General features: G+C 43.2%; 1 protein-coding gene across 1 annotated transcript in view; it reads left to right on the top strand.

Moving 5' to 3' along the window:
* sypl1 (synaptophysin-like 1) overlaps positions 1–18,132 on the top strand; it is a 32,262-nt gene extending 14,130 nt beyond the window's left edge. The window contains exons 2-5 of the mRNA XM_084330103.1: positions 10,403–10,521; positions 11,553–11,757; positions 14,117–14,308; positions 14,973–18,132. Of these exons, the coding sequence (XP_084186229.1) occupies positions 10,403–10,521; positions 11,553–11,757; positions 14,117–14,308; positions 14,973–15,095 (639 nt within the window). The 3' untranslated portion in view covers positions 15,096–18,132. The remainder of the gene's footprint in view (positions 1–10,402; positions 10,522–11,552; positions 11,758–14,116; positions 14,309–14,972) is intronic.
* Positions 18,133–24,329: the final 6,197 nt, after the last annotated feature.

The following is a 24,329-nucleotide window of genomic DNA, read 5'->3' as shown; positions in this document are numbered from 1 at the left end:
GGCGGCTGCCGTCATGAGCTCGGGGAACAAGGCGCGCAACTCCCTTTGCACACCTTCTTCGCTCGCATCCCTCGCATTTGGGAGGCTACACTCACTGTCTCCATAGGATAGGTGGGAGCCAACATCCGGCGCGGCTGATAGCAGGGCATCTCGTCTCGGGGGTGGTGACTTTAACCCAGTCCCGGAGTACGAGGCTCTCCAGGAAGACACAGAACCCTCTGCCACTCCCCGATGGGGAGAGTGCTCTGTCTCCACAGGAGCTTCGAACAAGAATGCCCTCGCCCCCTCCATGTAATCCTCAGTTTCCATCGGACGCGATGGAGAGTAGGTGAGGGAATCCCTGCTCGGTGCCAGCTCAACACAGCCGCTAAGCTGTCCGCCCCCGCTGCTCATCGCCGTATGACGAGAACGAGTAGAGGCGAAGAGCCTGCGTCGCAAATCCCCTACTGGCTGACTGCCCTCCGGTGGGGGAACCAGAACCGGAACTCGGCCACCTCACAGGAGATGGGAGCTTGACGGCCCCTCTGCGACGTGCACTCTCCTCCGGACGCCGCTGAGGCGCACCTGCCAGCCAGGAACGCCCCACGACGCACAGAGGAAGCCGCGACTGTGAAGCGCTGGTGGAGGTCAGAGCGATAATCGTCTAAGCTCTCCGGTGGTGAAGACATTATCCTTTTCTTTTCCCGAAAATTTGCGAGAGAGAGAAAACAAAAGCACAATGTCAACGCAGCTCCTTTTACCAACTAACTACTTTTAGCACTAAACTTGAAGCGGTGCTATACACTAGTTGTTGTGAAGGGCCAGATTAAACCGAATATATATATTTATTTATATATATATATTTAATTGTATTTGTATATTCTCTAATATTCCCTGATATCCCTTGTATATTCCTTGTACAATATGCATTGAATATCCATTCTAGCCTACTGAACATCCCATAATAGTCTCCATTCTACTATTGGTCGAGACCTTGGTGCCAGGCTGCCATACCCCTCAGACCCAGTTCAAACGTACCGCTCCACATGTACGAACAAGTCCTAGTTCCGCGTAGGAATCTGGCTACCGCACCACTAATGGGACTATTTGTTCATAGTGCGTATATATACTGCGCTACTAAAGTAGGACTTTCTTTTCAGTCCAGTTTCTTACCCTCCAATAGAGTCACAGACGTAAAGCCTCCCCGCGACGCCACGTGTGGGAGTAAGGCCAAGTTCGCCTACCATCGGTATTGAGACATCGTGTATATTAATATTTGAATAGTCATATTTGGCACTATATCGTCGAGTTGGACGTAGTCTATTAAGCTAATAATAGTCTGTTAATATATAGTGCTTCGTGCGGTGAGAATACTACCGTAGTCAGTACCCCATCGTTTCGGGCAGAGAACTGGCTGCTTACCCAGGGTGGTTGACCCCACGTGAAGCTGCACCCGAGGAGCCCCAGAGCCGACGAGCGAGTGGACCTGTATACCGGATTATTCTACCGACGACAGCCCGCCTTCCCAGGCACGGATTATGCTTTGTACACATTGATTATTCCATGGATAAAGACCCCCGACACTGCCGTGTGTTGGAACCCCCCCCCCTGGAGAGGACGCAAGGTGAGGAGACGCTCTGCAGGACGAGGTCGCTTCACGTCTCTCCTCCGTGGACCGGATGACGCCGGCCCACAAAGAGTCCACCTGCTTTCATCTGTGGTCCAAGGATCGCCGGCGCATTGAACGGCACTACAGTGGGTTCACCTGGGATACCCTTGGCCGGATGAGGCAGCCGGATTCTACCCCCCCCCCCTTCCTACTCCTGTCGGCTTACAAGCGACCGGATTAACCCCCTCTAGTGTATCCAGTATATAATCATTAAAGTATCATTGCTGTTATTCCCAAACTATTCCAGGTCGTATATGTACCACCTGCGCCTTCAGAGATTGGACATTCTCTATTGATATACCGACGAATACTCTTGCCATAAAAGTGCATACTATTTCCATTCATAAATGTGATTGATTTGATTAAGTGCTTGCTCTACACACCATCGCTGTGTAGAAATAAAGACCTATTTCTAATTTGTACATTTGTGTTGGATCCGTTTCATCTACGTGACAGTGTTCATCATAATATATTTATGCCGTGTACTGGGTGGCCGAATATTAAGTACAAAGGTAGTGGTAGTAAGTATCATATCTAGTAATACAGTCAGGGAATTGTACCCCTCAGTTACACTAGTGATGTGCATCTCCATCACTGAGGCCGATGCGATGCGCATCTCGATACGGTGCTAACGATACGATACATTAACGATACATTTGAAGCACCGGGCGATGCAATACGATTCACCCCCTGTTGAGATACGATACGATACGATACGATTTGATTCAACATAATGCGATTCGGGGCGATACGATGCGATTCATCACGATGCAAAATAATGATACAATTTTATGGTATGACAGAGGATTTGGTTGTATTCCTTATATGCAGCTTATATTATTATTAAAAATAAAATAATCTACTGTAAGACAATTTATATAAAAACTCTTGGCTGCCTAAGAATACTTTTGCATAGTACTGTGTTTTCTATCCACTTTAGCTAAAAACACATACACACACAATGTATACACACTAGGCCTAGTGTGAGACAATAATAATCACACACAAAGGGCCAGCAGACTTAATGATTTTATAATATTTCAGATAATGAAATTAAATGTTTATCATCAACTATCCAATTAGTATTTATATTGTAACGTTTGGCCACTTTAAATCATTGAACAGAGAGAGAGAGAGAGAGAACGCGGTTGCGTTTTGAGCGTATAATCTGCCGTAGGCGATGATGTCACACTCGAATGTAAACACAGGAAGTTGAACACACAGAGATTGAAACTGGATGCAAGAAACGAATAACCAATAAATATGAAGTTATCTTTAAACCTCTGTTGTCAAACGTCGTCAATATAACCCACCCCCTTTCCTCACGAATGGAACTAGTGTTGTGGAGTCCGCTTTGAGCGCTTCCAGGGTTAGCAGCTAAGAGCTAACGCTAGGTAGCTTAGCCTATTTATGGTTTAACTTAGCAGCTAACGTTAGCCCATTGCATGTCATTGAAGGTCCGCGCTGGTCTGTGTAATGAAATTACAATTGCATGTCATTTAAGGTCCGCGCTGGTCTGTCTATAATGAAATGAGAGGAACGCTCTGCACTAAAGCAAGTCTCATATCAGCCGCGACGTGACAACATATACTCGATGTTCACGAGTCGATATAGTAATTTACTACATCTCACGTAGAACAAGCCGCGATACATCGAATATACTCGATATATCGCCCAGCCCACCGTGCCTTGTCTTGCTGGAACAGAGAGACACACTGCTGGCTACTGGAGTTGTGTTGAGTTAGAGTGGACTACAGTCCAGCACTCTCAGCTTCACTGACCTCTGACCTCTGCCCGATGCACTCTCCTGCAGAATCGCCATGCTGTCCTGCATTTGGATCATATAGATTTGGTCACCCCTCCCTAGCTATTACCAGTCAACAACAACTAGCTAATGTGAACTTGCAGATGCCAACATTAGAACACTTGACTCTGGTAGTGCTACTGCTAGCCTGACGTTACACTAATTGTTGTTAGCAAGAATACCCGGTAATGTTTTTCTGCAAACACTGCCAATGCGCAATGACCATGTGCAATATCAGATTGATTGGCCAACCCATTGAGGAAAAATGGATGCAGATGGACAGACAGAAGGACATAGTCTTCCTCATTTTATAGTAGGATTGTGCTGTCAGAACAGTAATGTGTTTGTAGGTGAAGTATTTATCTACCTTGTTTAACCAGGAAATGCCCAAGATAAAGTTGTATGTATTATTGTAGTTGACATCTAGTAATTGATGCACAAAAACACTTTCTTCTCTTAGTTACAGAAGATCTGATCAGTAAGACAGTGTTATAATACACAATGTATTTACAATGATCACTTTGGTGAAACAAGAGAGGCTTTCATTTAGGGAGAAAGAGAGGCAGTGGTTTGTTTACAATGGCTCCTTGTTGCCCTATAGTGGTCAGAAAATAATTACTGTAGCTTTAAACCATGATACTGATATTGCGGTATTTCTATAATAACTTTTTTTGTGAGGGAGGATACAGAGAACTGGAGCAGCTTGTAATGTGTCATCTTCCTTTCTTAGAGTGTCTTTGGTTACAGGTGTGTATACAGGTAGCTAGACGGAGGAGGAGACACACCTGAGCAGTGGAAAGTAGTGATGTGTCGTTCACGAGCGAGCCGGCTCTAAGAGCCGACTCCTGTCGGGGAGAGCCGAACCTTCAGCTGCTCCTACTCACTGCTCTGCTGAGAACTAACGGTGAAAACGAAACTTACGGGGAAAACGGAAGTTATTTTTCGTATAGCTTTGTGCTCTGCTCTATTGGAACTATCCCTTTAATCATATGCTATCATGAAAACTTTCAACCACGTGTACGCACCCACCTGCCTGACCACTCCCACATCCGCTCATATATAAGTGGGGTCATGGCCATACTACCAGCTCCTTCCCTACTTTCACCACCGTGAAGTCCGTGTATAGTAGTGATGTGACGATTCATCGATTTGCATCGGTGCGCCGGCATAAACGTTGACGATGCGAGTGTGTAACGGGTGTAAAACTCACTCCCCAGAGGCATCCAAACTGAGCGCTTAGGAGGGAATTCCTTTCTTGGCGCAGCGGTTTGTGATGTCGCCCGCAGTGCGGACGCCTGGGGTTCGACTCCCACTCAAGGCATGGTCGAATTCGTGGGAGGGGCGAGTTGCCTCTGTTACACTGGTGCCGTGACCCGGATGCCTTGGGTGGTGTGAGTTTAGGGGGGGTGAGTGTAACGGGTGTAAAACTCACTCCCCAGAGGCATCCAAACTGAGCGCTTAGGAGGGAATTCCTTTCTTGGCGCAGCGGTTTGTGATGTCGCCCGCAGTGCGGACGCCTGGGGTTCGACTCCCACTCAAGGCATGGTCGAATTCGTGGCAGGGGTGAGTTGCCTCTGTTACAAGTGCACCGGTGGAATAAGTCCGCATCGGCTACAATTCAGGCTGAACTCGCGATGCATCTTGTTGTAGCGTCTTTGCATCGGTCAAAACCGATGCATTAATATAATTTCCTCTCATCCACTTCTGTCAGCAGTGCACTGTGACTGCACACAGCAGATACTATTGCTTCGCTACTACAGAAGGCGAGAGCCGCGTCACAGTTATCAACAACAAACAGTGAAAGTCGAGGAGGAGACATGAATAGAATTGATCAACATGGCTAATGCTAGTAGCCTCTGGCTAACGCCAGTTAGCCGTTCAGCTAACGCTAAACTTCAGTGTCTACCTAACTTACTAACGTGACTCTGCAACACCAGTTCCATTAGTGAGGAGGGGGGGGGGGGGGGGGGGGGGGTATATTGAAAACGCTTGACAACAGGTTCAAAGATAACTTCACATTTATTGGCAATTCGTTTCCTTATATCGCTTCCTCCAGGTTCCAACTTGTGTTGGCAAAATGCAATCCTGCTCAGCTACGGAGAATCATCTCTCTCTCTCTCTCTCTCTCTCTCTCTCTCTCTCTCTCTCTCTCTCAGCTACGGAGCATCATAACGCTCAAACGTGCGCTCTCTCTCTCTCAATTCTCCCATTCAATGATTTAAAGTGGCCAAACGTTACAGTATAAATACTAACTGGATAGTTGATGATATAAACATTTAATTTCATTATCTGAAATATTCTAAAATCATTAAGTCTGCTATAAGCCATTATCCCTTTGTAAGGCTTTGTGTGTGATTATTATTTTCTCACAGTAGTGTGTATTTAAGCATTACATCACGCGCAGGAGTGGTTTGTGAAAAATAAACCATGCCTTGGGGTGGTCGTTAGACCCCCCTAGGCATGGTTTATTTTTCACAAACCACGACTACAAGTGGTGTAATGCTTTTATACAACTGGCACATTCATCCAACCTTATTGCTATACAATAAACACACATTAATCGAAGATTTATTGAAAAAACCATCCGCCAGAAAAAGTAGTTCCCACAACAACAAAAAAGAGAAGTTGCCTCCACACATCCAACTGTCTTTCAACTAAGACATCCAACCAACTAACACATCCAACTGTCTTTCAACTAAGACATCCAACCAACTAACACATCCAACTGTCTTTCACCTAGACATCCAACCAACTAACACATCCAACTGTCTTTCAACTAAGACATCCAACCAACTAACACATCCAACTGTCTTTCACCTAGACATCCAACCAACTAACACATCCAACTTTTCTTTAGTTTTTAACCTACTTTCTATAGAACTTCATTCTTAGATGCTTCTATAGAAAGTAGGTAAAACAAATTAAAAAAAGTTTTCTTTGCTCTATAGGGGGAAAAAAGTATATATATATTTTTTAAACCTACTTTCTATAGAAGCAGCTGGGAGGTGCGCTGTTTTAAGTGAGCGTGGGTTATTGAATTGATTGATTGCTAATTGTATTACTGTCCGCCTTGTTTCCAACTGGTTAAGTTTAGGCCCTCTTTCGAAGTTGGTTAAGGTTAGAGTTTGGAACCAGGGCTGGTGGTCTATCGCCCTGCTCTAAAGACAAACTCTAACCTTAACCAACTTCGAAAGAGAGCCTAAACTTAACCAGTTGGAAACCAGGCGGACAGTAATACAATTAGCAATCAATCAATCAATCAATCAATTCAATAGGCCATGCTCACTTAAAACAGCGCACCTCCCAGCTGCTTGAAAGTAGGTAAAAAAAAAATGCAAATTAATCAATCAATCAATCCGCGCAATTTTTATTTTGTTCCACAATGACTCATGACCCATCAATTACATCATCCAACATTGTTTAAGCAACTAAGACATTCGCCGTGACAGAATCGGTTTATATTTAGTCGTTATGACGCTATCAACATATCCATTCAGTCCACCCTCACTTAAAACAGCGCACCTCCCAGCTGCTTCTATAGAAAGGAGAAGAAAAATTTAAAGAAAAATGCAAATTAATCAATCAATCAATCCGCGCGATTTTTATTTTGTTCCACAATGACTCATGACCCATTAATTACATCATCCAACATTGTTTAAAGAACTAAGACATTCGCCGTGACAGAATCGGTTTATATTTAGTCGTTATGACGCTATCACCATATCCATTTGTTAAAGATTATTGTCCGCCATCTTGTTTTTTCCTAAAAATCCGCACGGCGGAGTGATTGTAATTCAGTTGTGGGCGGGTCCTGGGACCAGGAGCGTGGAATTGTGAAGAATACATACGTGTAAATTGACTGTTTCAGCCAATCAGAATCGAGAAATTTGCATGCCGTTGTATAAATATATATATATAATGTGTGTGTGTGTTTGGCTAAAGTGGATAGAAAACACAGTACTGTGCAAAAGTCTTAGGCACCCAATAGTTTTTATATAAATTGTCTTAGATGTAAATAATTTTTTTTATTAGTGTGTCAGTAGACTACTCTTAGTACATTTTCATTTAATTATTTTTTAAAGCATCTTCATGGTTTAATAATGGAAACATATTTTGCAGGGACTTATTATAATCATCATATTGGCGTGACTGTATGCATCAAAGGGTTAAATCAAGCATTTTTAAGTGCTTTAGAGGAAATGTCAAAATATCGCGATATATATCGTGTATCGTGATATGGCCAAAAAATATCGCGATATCATTTAGAGGCCATATCGCCCAGCCCTAATAGGCTTCTTGAAGGGCATTCGTGCATGGCTGGTGATTAATAACTAGGAAACTATAAGGATAAAAAACATGGTATAGACTAGATGTAATTAAGAGATTTGTTGGGGGGGGGGATCTCTTAATCACATAATGCATAGGTTTATAAAATAGGTGGAGCTAAAGCACAGGCTGGGTTTTGAAAATAAATTATGGAATAACCACATACTGTAGGAGACCATGACTCAATGAGACCTTCTGATGGCAGGGTTGTTTGAATAGGACACCATGACTCAGTGGGACCTTCTGATGGCAGGGTTGATAAAGTAGGACTCCATGACTCAGTGAGACTTTCTGATAGGAGGGTTGTTTGAATAGGACACCATGACTCAATGAGACCTTCTCATGGCAGTGTTGTTTAGAGTAGGACACCATGACTCAATGAGACCTTCTTTTGACAGGGTTGATTGAGTAGGTCACCATGACTCAATGAGACCTTTCGCTGGCAGGTGGTCATAAGATGTTTTGAAAATGTCAGCTTTATATTTAGATTATACCACAATAGTATTGTCAGGATCCGCGCCAGCCTGGTTCAATTCCTGCACAGGCTGGTCACACGATCCCTCCGCCTCAGAAGGCCTGCCATGCAGCTCCCTCTAGCGGACTCAATGTGTTACTACTCCCTCTGTTAATCGGTTTCCATATGTTAAATCTCCTGTTGTCCTCAATGTTTACGTCAATGTTCAATGTGTGTATTGTATTCCTGTGTGTGTTGCCCACTCTGTTTCCCGGCCTGGTTTAGTGTTGTATTTGTATGTATCATTGTTGTTCCTTACTGTCATGTTAGATATTGTCGTCATTGTTTGTTCTGCCCAGGTGTGTCTTGTTAGTGATTAGTGTCCCTATATATTCTGTCTGTTCCTGTCACTCCCCTGTCGGTTTGTAAACGTTTCTTGTCTCATCCGTTGTTATCATTATCTGCCAGCTTATGCTGTGGTACTTATGATTTTGTTGTTGTAGTTGAAGCGAAGTAATAGCCTTTTTCCAACTACACGGTCTACACCCCGTTGTGTCCTGCCTATCTATCTCTCTCGTTCCTGTTATTGCGATTGGGTCCACACCACCAACAACGAATCCTTACAAGTATATTATGTACATATAACATTACTTTTACCATCGCAGTACCATGGTAAATTATAGGGCTGACCCCTATTAGTCGATTAGTCGACTAATCGGTCGAAAGGAGCCATAGTCGAGTCTCGACTGCCAACCTCTTAGTCGAATACAAAAAGAAAAAAAGTTTTATAAAATTAATTCTTTTTTATTATTTGTATCATTCTTTCCAAAAGAAAAGAGGCCTAGAAGTGTGGCTAACGCTAATGGCACGCATACCAGAGGCTAACTGCCTACGAAAACGGGCACAGAGGCACTGAAAGAGGATTTCACCCATCTAATGAACACACTAGACTAGACAAATATCAAGATGTATCCATCAGTGGACCAATTGCATGCTTTTGCAGAGGACAAGAAGCCTTCAGTCGACTCCTTCAGACATTAAGCACCCCCCACAGCCCAAATGGAATCATAAAATAAAAAAAAATAAAATATATATATATATATATATATTCGACTAACGGCAAATTTTGCCCAATCATAGTCGACCATCCAAATCCTTAGTCGGGGACAGCCCTAGTAAATTATTAATACAATGGCCGGTATCATGGTAAAACTAAAATGACCGTCAAAATACTATGACACTTTTTTTTCCCGTAAGGGCAAAGTAGGCGGGACCTTCACACACTGTTGTTAACACTTGATGGACAAGTCTCAAACAAACTTGTTTTCTGCTGGATCTACATGTCAATTTAGTGTCAGAGGACACCTTCAACTTGTAAGAGAAGGTCTAATATTTAACTTGCTTTCTATGGTAAAGAAAAAAAAATAACCACATTCAGCCAAAACCTCTCCATCTGTGAGTGTGACACCCTGGCTCTCTCGCCTTGTAAACAAAAACAAATAGAAACAAGACAACCATAGTTGTTGGGTCCAGGGTGCATGTCTATCTGCTGAACAGAACCTATAGTTGTTGGGTCCAGGGTGCATGTCTATCTGCTGAACAGAACCTAGTTGTTGGGTCCAGGGTGCATGTCTATCTGCTGAACAGAACCTAGTTGTTGGGTCCAGGGTGCATGTCTATCTGCTGAACAGAACTTAGTTGTTGGGTCCAGGTCAGGATCCCTGTCGGTATCCACTGTACACAACCTAGTTTGGATGCAAAAATGATGTTGCTTCATATCAGTTAGATCTGTCTTATCAGGTCTTGTTGTGATGCTGCTATCAACTGTTGTGGTGGGGCTGCCCCTCCCCCCTCTCTCCCTGTCTCTCTCTGTCCCTCTGTTTATCTCTCTCTGTATCTGTGTCTCTCTCTCTGTCTCTCTCTCTCTGTCTATCTGTATACACTTGTCTCTATCACATATATACCTCCCCCTGTCTCTTTCTCTGTATCTCTCTTTCTCTCTATCTCTGTCTCTCTCCCTCTCTCTCTTCTTTTTCTTCCATTATCTTCTCATCCTCTGTGTCTCCCTCCCCCTGCTCCTTCTAATTATCTCTCTCTCTCTCTCTCTCTCTCTCTCCTCTCTCTCTCTCTCTCTCTCTCTCTCTCTCTCTCTCTCTCTCTCTCTAAACAGCTAACGGCCATATTTGCGTTTGGAAGCTGTGGCGGCTACTCCGGGGTGAACGTGGTGTCTCTGTTCTGTGACACAGGGAGGAATGAAACGCTCAACGCTTATTTCCACTACCCCTTCAGGTGACCGTCTTGTCCTTCTGTCTGCCAAGCTCTTCTTAAGCTTGTCTCTAAATCCCACTGCTGGGAGGAGGCTCGGCTGGTTTATGGTTAAAGGGACACGCCAACATTATGGGAAGTCTGACTCACCGTCTTCTCCAAAGTCAGACAAGAAGATAGATACCAATTTCCTCTCTGTGCGTTCAGTGGAAAGCTATCCAGCTGCAAGGTAGCCTATGGATTATGGATCAACTAGCCTAGTTTAGCACAAATGAATGGAAGCACATGCGAATCAGCCAACCTAGCTGTTGGCCGGAAACACCTCTCCCATAGTTCCCAAGCTATAGGCTAGTGGTCTGTGCTAAGCTAGATCGCTTTCTACTGAACAGACAGCGATTAAGGGTTAAACAGCATTTAACGTTCTTCTTTTGAATTCTAACATTTAGGAAAAATCAAGGAGGGCGGGTGTTGCAGCTTCATAGTCATTTGACCTGGTCCTGCTGTTCTAGTGTTAACCGATAGAACAACTAGACCTGCCACATTCACTACAAACAAACTAGTTGCATTTAGCTGGTGGCTGGTATTTCCCTCCCCGGACTTAACATTATAACTGGTATTAAGTATTAACCTCTGTTCTCACCTGGCCCAGGTCCCAGTGAGGGAAACATCCACTTCCGTGGTTGAGACCATTTTGAATTCTATCAATTCTATGGATTTTATATTCTATTGATTGTATCTATTTTGTACAATTCCGTCCAATATGTACAGTCTAAGCCCGATCCAATTTACTGAAGGAAACACCACCCTGTGTAACGACTCTATTGTATTCTATTGTTTTCTATTTTATTCTATTCTTTCATATTCCAATCTATTCTATTATTTTCTATTCTTTCATATTCTACTCTATTCTAATCTAATCTATTATATTCTATTGTTTTCTATTCTGTTCTATTCTTTCATATTCTACTCTATTCTAATTTATTATTTTCTATTCTATTCTGTTCTATTCTGTCCCATTCTGCTCTATTCGGCCCTCCAGGTTAAGCCACCTCCAGGTTAAGCCAGGTCCCGCTCATCGCAGACAACGCCACCCTATGTAACCACACTGTCGGAGAGACACACATGATGGGAAACTCCGCCTCCTCGTCTGAGTTCTTTGTGGGCGTGGCCATCATCTGCTTCCTGTACTCCATGGTGGGTCTGCTGGTGTACCTGGGCTACATGCACGTCTACAAGGACTCTGACTTCGGACCCATGTTTGTGAGTATTTGTATTTACAGCCAAACGTCTGTCTAAAGAGAAGAGACTCGATAACGGGGGACTAATAAGACTAACAATACCTAACCCCTGTCTCTTTGAATGTTGATTCGTCCGTATATAAGAATCTGTCATACATATCATCGTTTTACTTGTATTTGAAGACACTGGTAAATTGCTGACAACACAGAATGGTTAATTTGGTGAAAATGTTGTGATAGTGATGCTGTCTGGAGTTCAACCAATCACATGAGTTAGGGCTAGAGTTACATGATATAATGCTGTCTGGAGTTCAACCAATCACCTACGGGTAGCTGCAATTAGAAACTGGCCCCTGTAAATGTCCAAATCCCCCCCCCCCCCCCCCCCCACCAATGTACAGTTTCTTCCCCTTCATATGTATACATTTTTTATGATCTCTTTTTACTACACAGTTCTGTATATCTGTATGTCTTGTATGTCATAAATGTCCTGATGAATTGAAAATGGGGGACCCCGATGTAAACGAGACGAAAGTATTTTTCTGGTCTGCTTAACCCCTTAATAATTGTTTTGTATTGAGCCGTACTGTATTGTACCCATTCTGCAATCTGTTAATAACGTTTTCAATCAATCAATCAATCAATTAATCAATCAATCAATCAATCAATCAATCAATCAATCAATCAATCAATCAATCACATGAGTTAGGGCTAGGGTTACATGATATAATGCTGTCTGGAGTTCAACCAATCACATGAGTTAGGGCTAGGGTCACATGATATAATGCTGTCTGGAGTTCAACCAATCACATGATGAAATCCTATTAGATGCTCCCATATTCGTTGAGCATCGATGGTGAATCACACAGATTTGCAGGTCAAAGCTGAACAAATTTTAACTTTGACCTAGGCTTGCATGCTTACCCTAGGATTGATGTCCTTTTTAACTAATGAATCCTGAAATCCACACTTTAGAAACTATTTCCACTTTTACGCCAAGGATTTGTGTTGGTCATGAATATTCAAATTGATGAAATGTCATGCTCGACGTCATTGACCACGTGGACTCATCGTTGCAGCCCAACAGAAACACAACAGTGTGAGCAGCACAAATCACATGGAATCTGATCTTTTCAATTCTGATATGGGCCACTTTCATGTGGTCCTAAATCAGATACAGGTCTGCGACCCCAGACCTCAGTCTGAACTGTCATATTGGAATCCATGCAACTTTGACATAATTCTAGAATGACATTCATCACAATTCTGCGCTGGCAGGAGTCACTCTGTGGGGGACGTATCATAACCAGGGGTGCGTTGCTCATGGGACGGGGTTGCACGCCGAGCAACCGGCTCTGTGAGCAGAAGCACACGCACACACATGCACGGATGTGCACGCGCATGCACACAGGAATGTGCTGCACTCGACTGATGCGCCAACTCGCCAAGTACCCACCTGGCTACGTTGCATAACAATAGTGCAGGTCGTCAGGTGTGTTCAAATACGTTCTCAGATACATTCACACAAAACTTGTGAATGAAATGTGTTACATTCCATTCCTAGAGGCAATTAGGCATTGTCTTTAGTCTGTGCGCACGCGAGGGAGCATTTATGCGCATGCGCGGGAGCGCGTGTGCACGTGGCAACACAATGCAACCAGCTTTGAAATCACCAACCGGTCTGAAAACATATTGAACGAAGAAATTACTCTTTCACCTCCTTTTATCATCAACCTATAAATTAAACTATAAACTGTGACTTCAGTGTCCTCCATGTTTACGACCATCTTCGCTATTGTTCATTTGCGCATGTGGGTCAGTTCAGGCGTGACCAGTTCACACTGGAATCTGATATTGGCCACATAAAAAAATATATATATAATAATAATAATAATAATAATAATAATAATAATAATAATAATAATAATAATAATAATAATAATAATAATAATAATAATAATAATAATAATAATAATAATAATAATAATAATAATAATAATAATAATAATAATAATAATAATAATAATAATAATAATAATAATAATAATAATAATAATAATAATAATAATAATGTGAACAGCCAAACAAAGAAATCGAATTTGAGCACTAAATCAGAATTGAGCACTAAGGCTTGCAGTGTGAACGTAGCCTAAGAGAATGACGTACATAGAAGGCTATGTGTGTGCGTGTGTGTGTGTGTGTGTGCATGTGTGTGCATGTGTGCATGTGTGTGTGTGTGTGTGTACTACAAGTTGAAGGCTAAGTGTGCTGTGTCTGTGAGAGAGAGTCAGAGAGAGAGAGAAAGAGAGAGAGAGGTATGTTGGTAAGTGTCCCTGTCACGCAGAGCTAATATGCATATAATTCTTCTTCTCCTCCTCCAGGACTTTGCGTTGACGGCAGCCCTGGCCTTCCTCTGGTTGGTGTGTTCGTCAGCCTGGGCCAAGGGTCTACAGACCGTTAAAGACGCCACGGGCCCCACAGGCATCCAGTCCACACTGGCAGTCTGCAATGAGAACGGTGTCACCTGCGAGGTCACGGAGTTCGCCAACATGCGCGCGCTCAACGTCTCTGTGGTGAGAATGAAATAAGTAGACGGCCTGTCCTCGACCCAAACAATTCAATAATCATAGGGTTTATGGACTAACGGAAGAGTCTGTTAAACGGTCCCTCTCTAAATTAATGCAGTCATACAAACGGGCCTCTTTCAATCTACTGCTTATTAAATACTTCTTCTTCTTCTTCTTCTTCTTCTTCTTCTTCTTCTTCTTCTTCTTCTTCTTCTTCTTCTTCTTCTTCTTCTTCTTCTTCTTCTTCTTCTTCTTCTTCTTCTTCTTCTTCTTCTTCTTCTTCTTCTTCTTCTTCTTCTTCTTCTTCTTCTTCTTCTTCTCCTTCTTCTCCTTCTCTATCTTCTTCTTTTCCTTCCTCTTCTTCTTGATGCATTAATGAGAGAATCACTGAATAACCTGTGTGTGTGTGTGTGTGTGTGTGTGTGTGTGTGTGTGTGTGTGTGTGTGTGTGTGTGTGTGTGTGTGTGTGTGTGTGTGTGTGTGTGTGTGTGTGTGTGTGTGTGTGTGTGTGTGTGTGTGTGTGTGTGTGTGTGTGTGTGTGTGTGTGTGTGTGTGTGTGTGTGTGTGTGTGTGTGTGTGTGTGTGTGTGTGTGTGTGTGTGTGTGTGTGTGTGTGTGTGTGTGTGTGTGTGAGTGTGTGTGTGTGTGTGTGTTGTCTCTCGTCTCTCCAGGTGTTTGGGTTTCTCAACATGTTTGTGTGGGCGGGCAACGCCTGGTTCGTGTACAAGGAGACCCGCTGGCACTCCCAGAAACACTCTGGCCAGCCGAGGCCCCAAGTCCCTGCTCCCATCTAACAGCACACACACACACACACACGCACGCACGCACGCACGCACACACACACGCACACGCACACGCACACGCACGCACACACACACATACAGGAAGCAGATACACATACAAGCATGCAACTACAGACTCACACAAACTCACATAGACTCCAAACACACACCTGGTCATTTTGAGGACATCCTTGAAGCAAACCGAGTTGCGTTGAATCGTCTGGCTTCAAGAAAAAATAAGATGAAGGGCTTAATACAAAATGAAATTACATATCAATAGAATAAAAGCGCTGCTATTATTACAGTATTTCATGCAGTACAGTAGTATTGCAGTATCACATGCAGTGCAGTAGTATTGCAGTATTTCATGCAGTGCAGTTGTATTGCAGTATTTCATGCAGTACAGTAGTACAGTAGTATTGCAGTATCACAGGCAGTGCAGTAGTATTGCAGTATTTCATGCAGTACAGTAGTATTGCAGTATTACATGAAGTGCAGTAGTATTGCAGTATCACATGCAGTGCAGTTGTATTGCAGTATTACATGCAGTGCAGTTGTATTGCAGTATTACATGTGATGCAATAATAGTGCAGTATTAGAGGCAGTGTAGTAATAGTACAGTATTACATGCAGTGTAGTAGTATTTCAGTATTAACATGCAGTGTAGTAGTAGTATTGCAGTATTACATGCAGTGCATGCGGAAAATGTGGAGCGATGGGCTACATCTGCAAATGTGCCTTATTTGTAATTGTGCTTTAGTTAGCAAAGCCAATTCATACGATTCAATTACATCATCAAGACAGACATCTTGCTAGGCAAAAGACAGGCGATTGTAATCAAATAACAGGTGATCATCATTAAATGAGAACCATGGCCAATGAGCTGTATTCATGGCATTACACCATAGTGATAGGAAACGGATACAACGTTGTGAGAATACTATGAATACAGCCAGTAGGCATGGAGGAATACGTGGATTTGGATGAATACACTGACTCAAAAGGCAACGATACAATTCGTCGTCTATCGTCAACCAATAGGCAATTTGAAATATGTATTATGTTGTTTGTTTTGTCCGGTGTCGGAAGAAAGGTGCTTCAGGTTTAATGATAAAACTCTCAGCCTCATTCTGGTCGCGTGGGGTTTGTGACTTGATAGAAATGTTGCAAACATGATTGTATTAGTTGGATTGCAATATATTGTATTGCATTGATCTATGTTACTGAATGGAATCATGTCGCGTTCTAGCAAAATGTTTGATATAGCCAAATATTGAATTGTTGTTGTAAGAATCTATAGCGTATGTTGGTGAAGCCTCAGGTCTACATCCCTAGCGACCAGCAGCCTCTGATTCTTTAGTAGGGCTGACCCTGATTAGTCGAATAGTCGACTAATCGATCGAAAGGAGCCGTAGTCGACTGCCAACCTCTTAGTCGAATGCAAAAAATATATATATATCCTTTTTTTCTTATCATTCTTTCTAAAAGCAAAGAGGCCTAGAAGCGTGGCTAACGCTAATGGTGCGCATACCAGAGGCTAACTGCCTAAGAAAACAGGCACAGAGGCACTGAAAGAGGATTTCACCCATCTGATGAACACACTAGACTAGACAAATATCAAGATGTATCCATCAGTAGACCAATTGCATGCTTTTGCAGAGGACAAGAAGCCTTCAGTCGACTCCTTCAGACATTAAGCACCCCCCACAGTCCAAATGGAATGAAAAAAAAGAAAAGATTTATTAAAAAAAATATTATAAACACGGACATACTATAGCCATATCTTTCTATGGCTACCTATCAGCCTAATTACCATCAACATACATGGGAAGGTTGAGTTACAGTATATCCACCTATCAGACTAATTACCATCCAAATACATGGGAAGGTTGAGTTACAGTATATCCACCTATCAGCCTAATTACCATAAAAATACATGGGAAGGTTGAGTTACAGTATATCCACCTATCAGCCTAATTACCATCAAAATACATGGGAAGGTTGAGTTACAATATAAGGTTGGGTTACAATATATCCACCTATCAGCCTAATTACCATCGAAATACATGGGCAGGTTGAGTTACAGTATATCCACCAGCCTAATTACCATTGCCATAGATAGTGTGATGAGGTAAAAGTATTAGCCATCTCCCTTCAACAGTAAGCTACTGTCCAGTATATTATAATATAATATAGTGTATTATAGTATAGTACAGTATAGTGTAGTGTATTATAGTATAGCACAGTATAGTATAGTGTTGTATAATATGGTATTATAGTATAGTATAGTGTATTATAGTATACTATAGTGTATTATAGTATAGTATAGTGTATTATAGTATACTATAGTGTATTACAGTATAGTATAGTGTATTATAGTATAGTACAGTGTAGTATAGTATAGTGTATTATAGTATAGTGTATTATAGTATACTATAGTGTATTACAGTATAGTATAGTGTATTAACATATAGTACAGTGTAGTATAGTATAGTGTATTATAGTATACTATAGTGTATTACAGTATAGTATAGTGTATTATAGTATAGTACAGTATAGTATAGTGTATTTAGTGTTGTCACGATACTGGAATTTCGACTTCGATACGATACCTTGAAAAGTATCGATACTTTCGATACTTTCAATACCAAAAAAAAAAAAATTATTATAATTTTTTTTTTTTTTTAACAATTTTTGCTTTTGTTGCTGGTTGATTCTCCTCAGCTTCTCTCTGGTACTATACGAGAAGATAAATACACTTTTAAAACCCTTTGTTTATCTTTAGATCAGAGAGAGAGAGAGAGAAAGAGAGAGTGGCTGCTGGAGATTTTAGGTCTACTGAGCGCACCTTCCTAGTTATGACGAGAGAGAGAGAGAGCGAGAGAGAGAGAGAGAGAGATTTCTCCGGAGCTATGCTCGGAGCATTTATTAACGTTACGCGTGTACTGGTGTAGGATGGGCTCCGGCTCCGCTCGACCGAACGTTGGCAACGGGGTAGTTGTGTCGAGTTCATGCGTGTACTGGTGTAGTGGGCTCGGCTTGACGTTACTCCGTTTCCATGAAGTAATAGGTGGCCAGCTAGCTAGCATTAAGCTAACGGAGGAACGACAGCTAACGTTAGCTAATAATAGCGTTGTTTACAAACTGAAGACAGGGCTGCCTGCCCGGCTGTGAGGGGGAGGAGGAAGAGAGAGAGAGAGAGAGAGAGAGAGAGAGAGAGAGAGAGAGAGAGAGAGAGAGAGATTTCTCCGGAGCTATGCTCGGAGCATTTATTAACGTTACATAGCATAGCATAGCTCCGGAGAAATCTCTCTCTCTCTCTCTCTCTCTCTCTCTCTTCCTCCTCCCCCTCACAGCCGGGCAGGCAGCCCTGTCTTCAGTTTGTAAACAACGCTATTATTAGCTAACGTTAGCTGTCGTTCCTCCGTTAGCTTAATGCTAGCTAGCTGGCCACCTATTACTTCATGGAAACGGAGTAACGTCAAGCCGAGCCCACTACACCAGTACACGCATGAACTCGACACAACTACCCCGTTTCCAACGAGGAGGCTGCAGCAGCTTGTGTCTGTTGCTCTGAGCGAGGAGGCGGAAGGGCAAGGCTCTGGCAGCGCGTCTGTCTGTCAACAACTTGCGGGAGCAAGCCAGCTGGTACCGATACTGCAGAAAGTATCGGTACTTCGGGAAATGAGTATTGAAGCAGTTTTAAATATTCAGTATCGATATGTATCGATACTTCGATATTTTTGACAACACTAAGTGTATTATAGTATAATATGGTATTATACTATAGTATAGTATACTATAGTGTAGTATAGTATAGTGTATTATAGTATACTATAGTGTATTACAGTATAGTATAGTGTATTACAGTATAGTACAGTATAGCCACTGCCTCACCAGGGACCACTACAACACTGATGCTCTAATTAGCGGTAGACAGATGAAGATACTTTAGTCTTAATCTCTTCAGACACTAGAGAGAACAAAACCTGAATCCCAACAAGTCTATGATATCAGGGTCAACAAAATGAGTGATAAAAAAATAAAAATAAAAAAACGGCTGCTTAATTCGTTTGAGAAAGGTTGTTGTGTGTGACAGGAATGCACTGATACCACTTCATCTAAGGATGACACTGTCGGGCTGTCTGTCGGGTCGACCACTTTGGTCCGGTTGGGTGTGAGGAGTGGTGCTGGCTCCAGGCCAGGGGCCTTTTTCTTTTTTTGTTTGACTGCCAATACTGATTATTAGTATTAAGTACAATCCTAAACTTTTTGAGTATCACCTGGTACCAAGTACGGATCCGATCCGTTACCTTTACTTAAAAGTATAGACTTGGAATTTGGAGTCATTTGGACAAAAAGATTTTGAGCTACTATCTATTCTTCTCCACTAGAGAGATCTAACGTGCTTCTATGTGCCAAAGAAATGCAGCAATCACGGTCATTTTGCACATGGATCATAGCGGATTTTAGTACAGTGGAAATTCTCTTTTTTAGTATTCATATATGGTGACCATATTGCAAAATGGCCACCGTGTGAATATGGTTAACGTCCTCAAGCTCTTATTCGTCCTCAAGACTTAGTCTGTCTGGAAAGGTACCAGCAGAAGGCTAGATCTTTAATTTCTGTTTTGTTATAAACACGGGGTCCGTTTTTGTACTGTATATGCAAAAGTAAAGAGCGTTATGATTCCATTAAAACAATGCAGAAAATTTACAAACGCACCCACAATCAGCTGTTTTCACCAATGGTAGAATGTTTTGTAAGTCTTCCATTTCATCTTATCTGTTAAAACTTTATCAATTTGATTTTGAATAAATTAAATGTTTTGTTGTTGTTTCTCTGTCGTTTCTTTAACTCTTTTTTTCAACCATCACCATGAGACAACTGAGCTGCCTTTTTGTTTTACAACTTTTAGATGTTGATTTTGACGATGATTGTTGATTGCTTGATATTATTTTTTAAAGAGGGCCTTAAGTTTGACTGTTAATTACTTTTGACAACATAAAAGTGTGACTGTTATTACTTTTGATTCTGTAAAAGTTAAACTGTTGTCGTTTTTTTGATTATTTGAAGTATTTTGTTATCGCTTTTGATTGTGTAAAAGTGTGATTGGTGACACGTACGATGATCCAAGTTCAGTTTGACTGTTAGTCTTTAAAGTACAACTGTTATTGCCTTCGATTTCATAAAAAATTCCATTTAAATTTCGTAAAGCTTGACTCATTTGGTTTGGTTCATCTGAGGCGAAAGTTAAAATGAGTGAATGTGTTAAGGTGTACTGGTTACACCTCTGTTGTTGTTGCCATACTGTAATCACAGCGAACACGTCTTTGTCAATGATTCCTGTGCATTTAACCTGCCTTAACTGTCTGAGAGAGACAGACAGACTGACACTCTGAAATTAGAATGACAAATGTTCTGTCCTTTTTTCAATAAAATTGATCTGAGAAATTATTTTCAAATGCGTGTGTGTGCATACACCTGTCCTAACTGCTGTTGTTACTGCAATTCAAATGCAAGATTATGTTTTTACGGCAGCCACACAGTGGAGAGAGACATTTCTTTCTGTACCTCTTCCTTTTCTTAACATGTATTTACCCAGGTTCTCATGGATGCTCTTTTTCTGCAACAACGTGCTTCACACTCATACAGTTACATACATTCACACCTGGGAGCTGCCCAGTACAACCACAGTCTGACACTGTTGACCACTAGGAGCTGCCCAGTACAACCACAGTCTGACACTGTTGACCACTAGGAGCTGCCCAGTACAACCACAGTCTGACACTGTTGACCAGTAGGAGCTGCCCAGTACAATCACAGTCTGACACTGTTGACCATTAGGAGCTGCCCGGTACAACCACAGTCTGACACTGTTGACCACTAGGAGCTGCCCAGTACAACCACAGTCTGACACTGTTGACCACTAGGAGATGCCCAGTACAACCACAGTCTGACACTGTTGACCACTAGGAGCTGCCCAGTACAACCACAGTCTGACACTGTTGACCACTAGGAGCTTCCCAGTACAACCACAGTCTGACACTGTTGACCACTAGGAGCTGCCCAGTACAACCACAGTCTGACACTGTTGACCACTAGGAGCTGCCCAGTACAACCACAGTCTGACACTGTTGACCACTAGGAGCTGCCCAGTACAACCACAGTCTGACACTGTTGACCACTAGGAGCTGCCCAGTACAACCACAGTCTGACACTGTTGACCACTAGGAGCTTCCCAGTACAACCACAGTCTGACACTGTTGACCACTAGGAGCTGCCCAGTACAACCACAGTCTGACACTGTTGACCACTAGGAGCTGCCCAGTACAACCACAGTCTGACACTGTTGACCACTAGGAGCTGCCCAGTACAACCACAGTCTGACACTGTTGACCACTAGGAGCTGCCCAGTACAACCACAGTCTGACACTGTTGACCACTAGGAGCTGCCCAGTACAACCACAGTCTGACACCGTTGACCACTAGGAGCTGCCCAGTACAACCACAGTCTGACACCGTTGACCACTAGGAGCTGCCCAGTACAACCACAGTCTGACACTGTTGACCACTAGGAGCTGCCCAGTACAACCACAGTCTGACACTGTTGACCACTAGGAGCTGCCCAGTACAACCACAGTCTGATACTGTTGACCACTAGGAGCTTCCCAGTACAACCACAGTCTGACACTGTTGACCACTAGGAGCTGCCCAGTACAACCACAGTCTGACACTGTTGACCACTAGGAACTGCCCAGTACAACCACAGTTTGACACTGTTGACCACTAGTGAATGTGTTAAGGTGTACTGGTTACACCTCTGTTGTTGTTGCCATACTGTAATCACAGCGAACACGTCTTTGTCAATGATTCCTGTGCATTTAACCTGCCTTAACTGTCTGAGAGAGACAGACAGACTGACACTCTGAAATTAGAATGACAAATGTTCTGTCCTTTTTTCAATAAAATTGATCTGAGAAATTATTTTCAAATGCGTGTGTGTGCATACACCTGTCCTAACTGCTGTTGTTACTGCAATTCAAATGCAAGATTATGTTTTTACGGCAGCCACACAGTGGAGAGAGACATTTCTTTCTGTACCTCTTCCTTTTCTTAACATGTATTTACCCAGGTTCTCATGGATGCTCTTTTTCTGCAACAACGTGCTTCACACTCATACAGTTACATACATTCACACCTGGGAGCTGCCCAGTACAACCACAGTCTGACACTGTTGACCACTAGGAGCTGCCCAGTACAACCACAGTCTGACACTGTTGACCACTAGGAGCTGCCCAGTACAACCACAGTCTGACACTGTTGACCACTAGGAGCTGCCCAGTACAACCACAGTCTGACACTGTTGACCACTAGGAGCTGCCCAGTACAACCACAGTCTGACACTGTTGACCACTAGGAGCTGCCCAGTACAACCACAGTCTGACACTGTTGACCACTAGGGGCTGCCCAGTACAACCACAGTCTGACACTGTTGACCACTAGGAGCTGCCCAGTACAACCACAGTTTGACACTGTTGACCACTAGGAGCTTCCCAGTACAACCACAGTCTGACACTGTTGACCACTAGGAGCTGCCCAGTACAACCACAGTTTGACACTGTTGACCACTAGGAGCTGCCCAGTACAACCACAGTCTGACACTGTTGACCACTAGGAGCTGCCCAGTACAACCACAGTCTGACACTGTTGACCACTAGGAGCTGCCCAGTACAACCAGTCTGACACTGTTGACCACTAGGGGCTGCCCAGTACAACCACAGCCTGACACTGTTGACCACTAGGAGCTGCCCAGTACAACCACAGTCTGACACTGTTGACCACTAGGAGCTGCCCAGTACACCCACAGTCTGACACTGTTGACCCAGAAAGAGAGTGTGTGTGTGTGTGTGTGTGTGTGTGTGTGTCTGTGTGTGTGTGTGTGTGTGTGTGTGTGTGTGTGTGTGTGTGTGTGCGTGCGTGTGCGTGTGTGTGTGTGTGAATGCATACATGGGCATTAATGCATAGAGTCTGAATCCTGACTGCATGTGTGACTGATTGACCTGATTTCACACAGTAGGTATGGTTACACTGCAGTCAAGATACCCCCCCCCTCTCTGCCTCTCCATGTCATGTGGTCTGTGGTATGTCGTATGCAACACTGCCCCCTGTAGGAGATATCGCCTGAAACCCCAAATACTTCCAAATCAAAGGTATATACCATAATATATGTGTCTTCACAAAATCATCAAAGGGGTGGGGGGGTGGGGGGTAGTCTTACCCCGAAAATGGGATCGTTACCATTTACATTTAGTCATTTAGCTGACGCTTTTATCCAAAGCGACTTACAAGTTCTGTACGACAAGTCATCAGGAAGGGTACAACTCTATCAGCTGAGTAACAATGTTCATCAAAGTGTTGCGTGTTACAGTGTAGGTTAGTTTATTAGGACAAGTGCATTGCAGTAAGGTTAGTTAGGGTTAAAATATATATATATATTTTAATTTCAGATAATGGTTGAAGAAGTGCGTCTTTAGTCGACGGCGAAAGATTGGACGGGTTTCGGCTGTCCTAACTGGGGTGGGTTCATTCCACCATTGTGGGGCAAGGACTGAGAATAGGCGACTTCTCTTTGATGACCCTCCCGGAGCTTGGATAGGAGTAGGTCTGAGGCGGCCAGAAGATGCAGAGCGTAGGGGTCTTGAGAGTGTGTAGTTAGAGACCATTGACCGGAGGTAGGCGGGAGCGGTTCCCTTTGCCGCACAGTATGCTAGGTCGAGGGCCTTGAAGCGGATTTGTGCAGCAATGGGGAGCCAGTGCAGGTCCGTAAGAAGTGGGGTGACATGGGCCGACTTCGGTAGGTTTGAGATCAGGCGGTCCGCTGCGTTCTGAATGAGTTGAAGAGGCTTGGTGGCAATGGCCGGGAGGCCAGCGAGCAGTGCGTTGCAGTAGTCGAGGCGGGAGATGACTGTTGATTGGACGAGGAGTTGGGTGGCTTCTTTTGTCAGGAAGGGGCGGATCCCCTTCATTGCTCAGGAGGAATCTGCAGGTTCTGGTTGTCGCTGCGATGTGAGCAGAGAAGTTCAATTGGTCGTCGAGGACAACACCAAGGTTCTTGGCGGTCGGGGACGTGGTCACAGCTGCATTCTCGACTGTGATGGAAAGGTCGTCAGGGGGGAGGATTTGGCCGGCAGGTGGATCAATTCTGTTTTGCTTAGGTTCAGTTTGAGGTGGTTGGTCGTCAT

Source organism: Notolepis coatsorum, assembly GCF_963971535.1.
Source record: "Notolepis coatsorum genome assembly, chromosome: 15".
Lineage (NCBI taxonomy): Eukaryota > Metazoa > Chordata > Actinopteri > Aulopiformes > Paralepididae > Notolepis > Notolepis coatsorum.
This window is presented reverse-complemented; position numbering and strand designations above follow the sequence as displayed.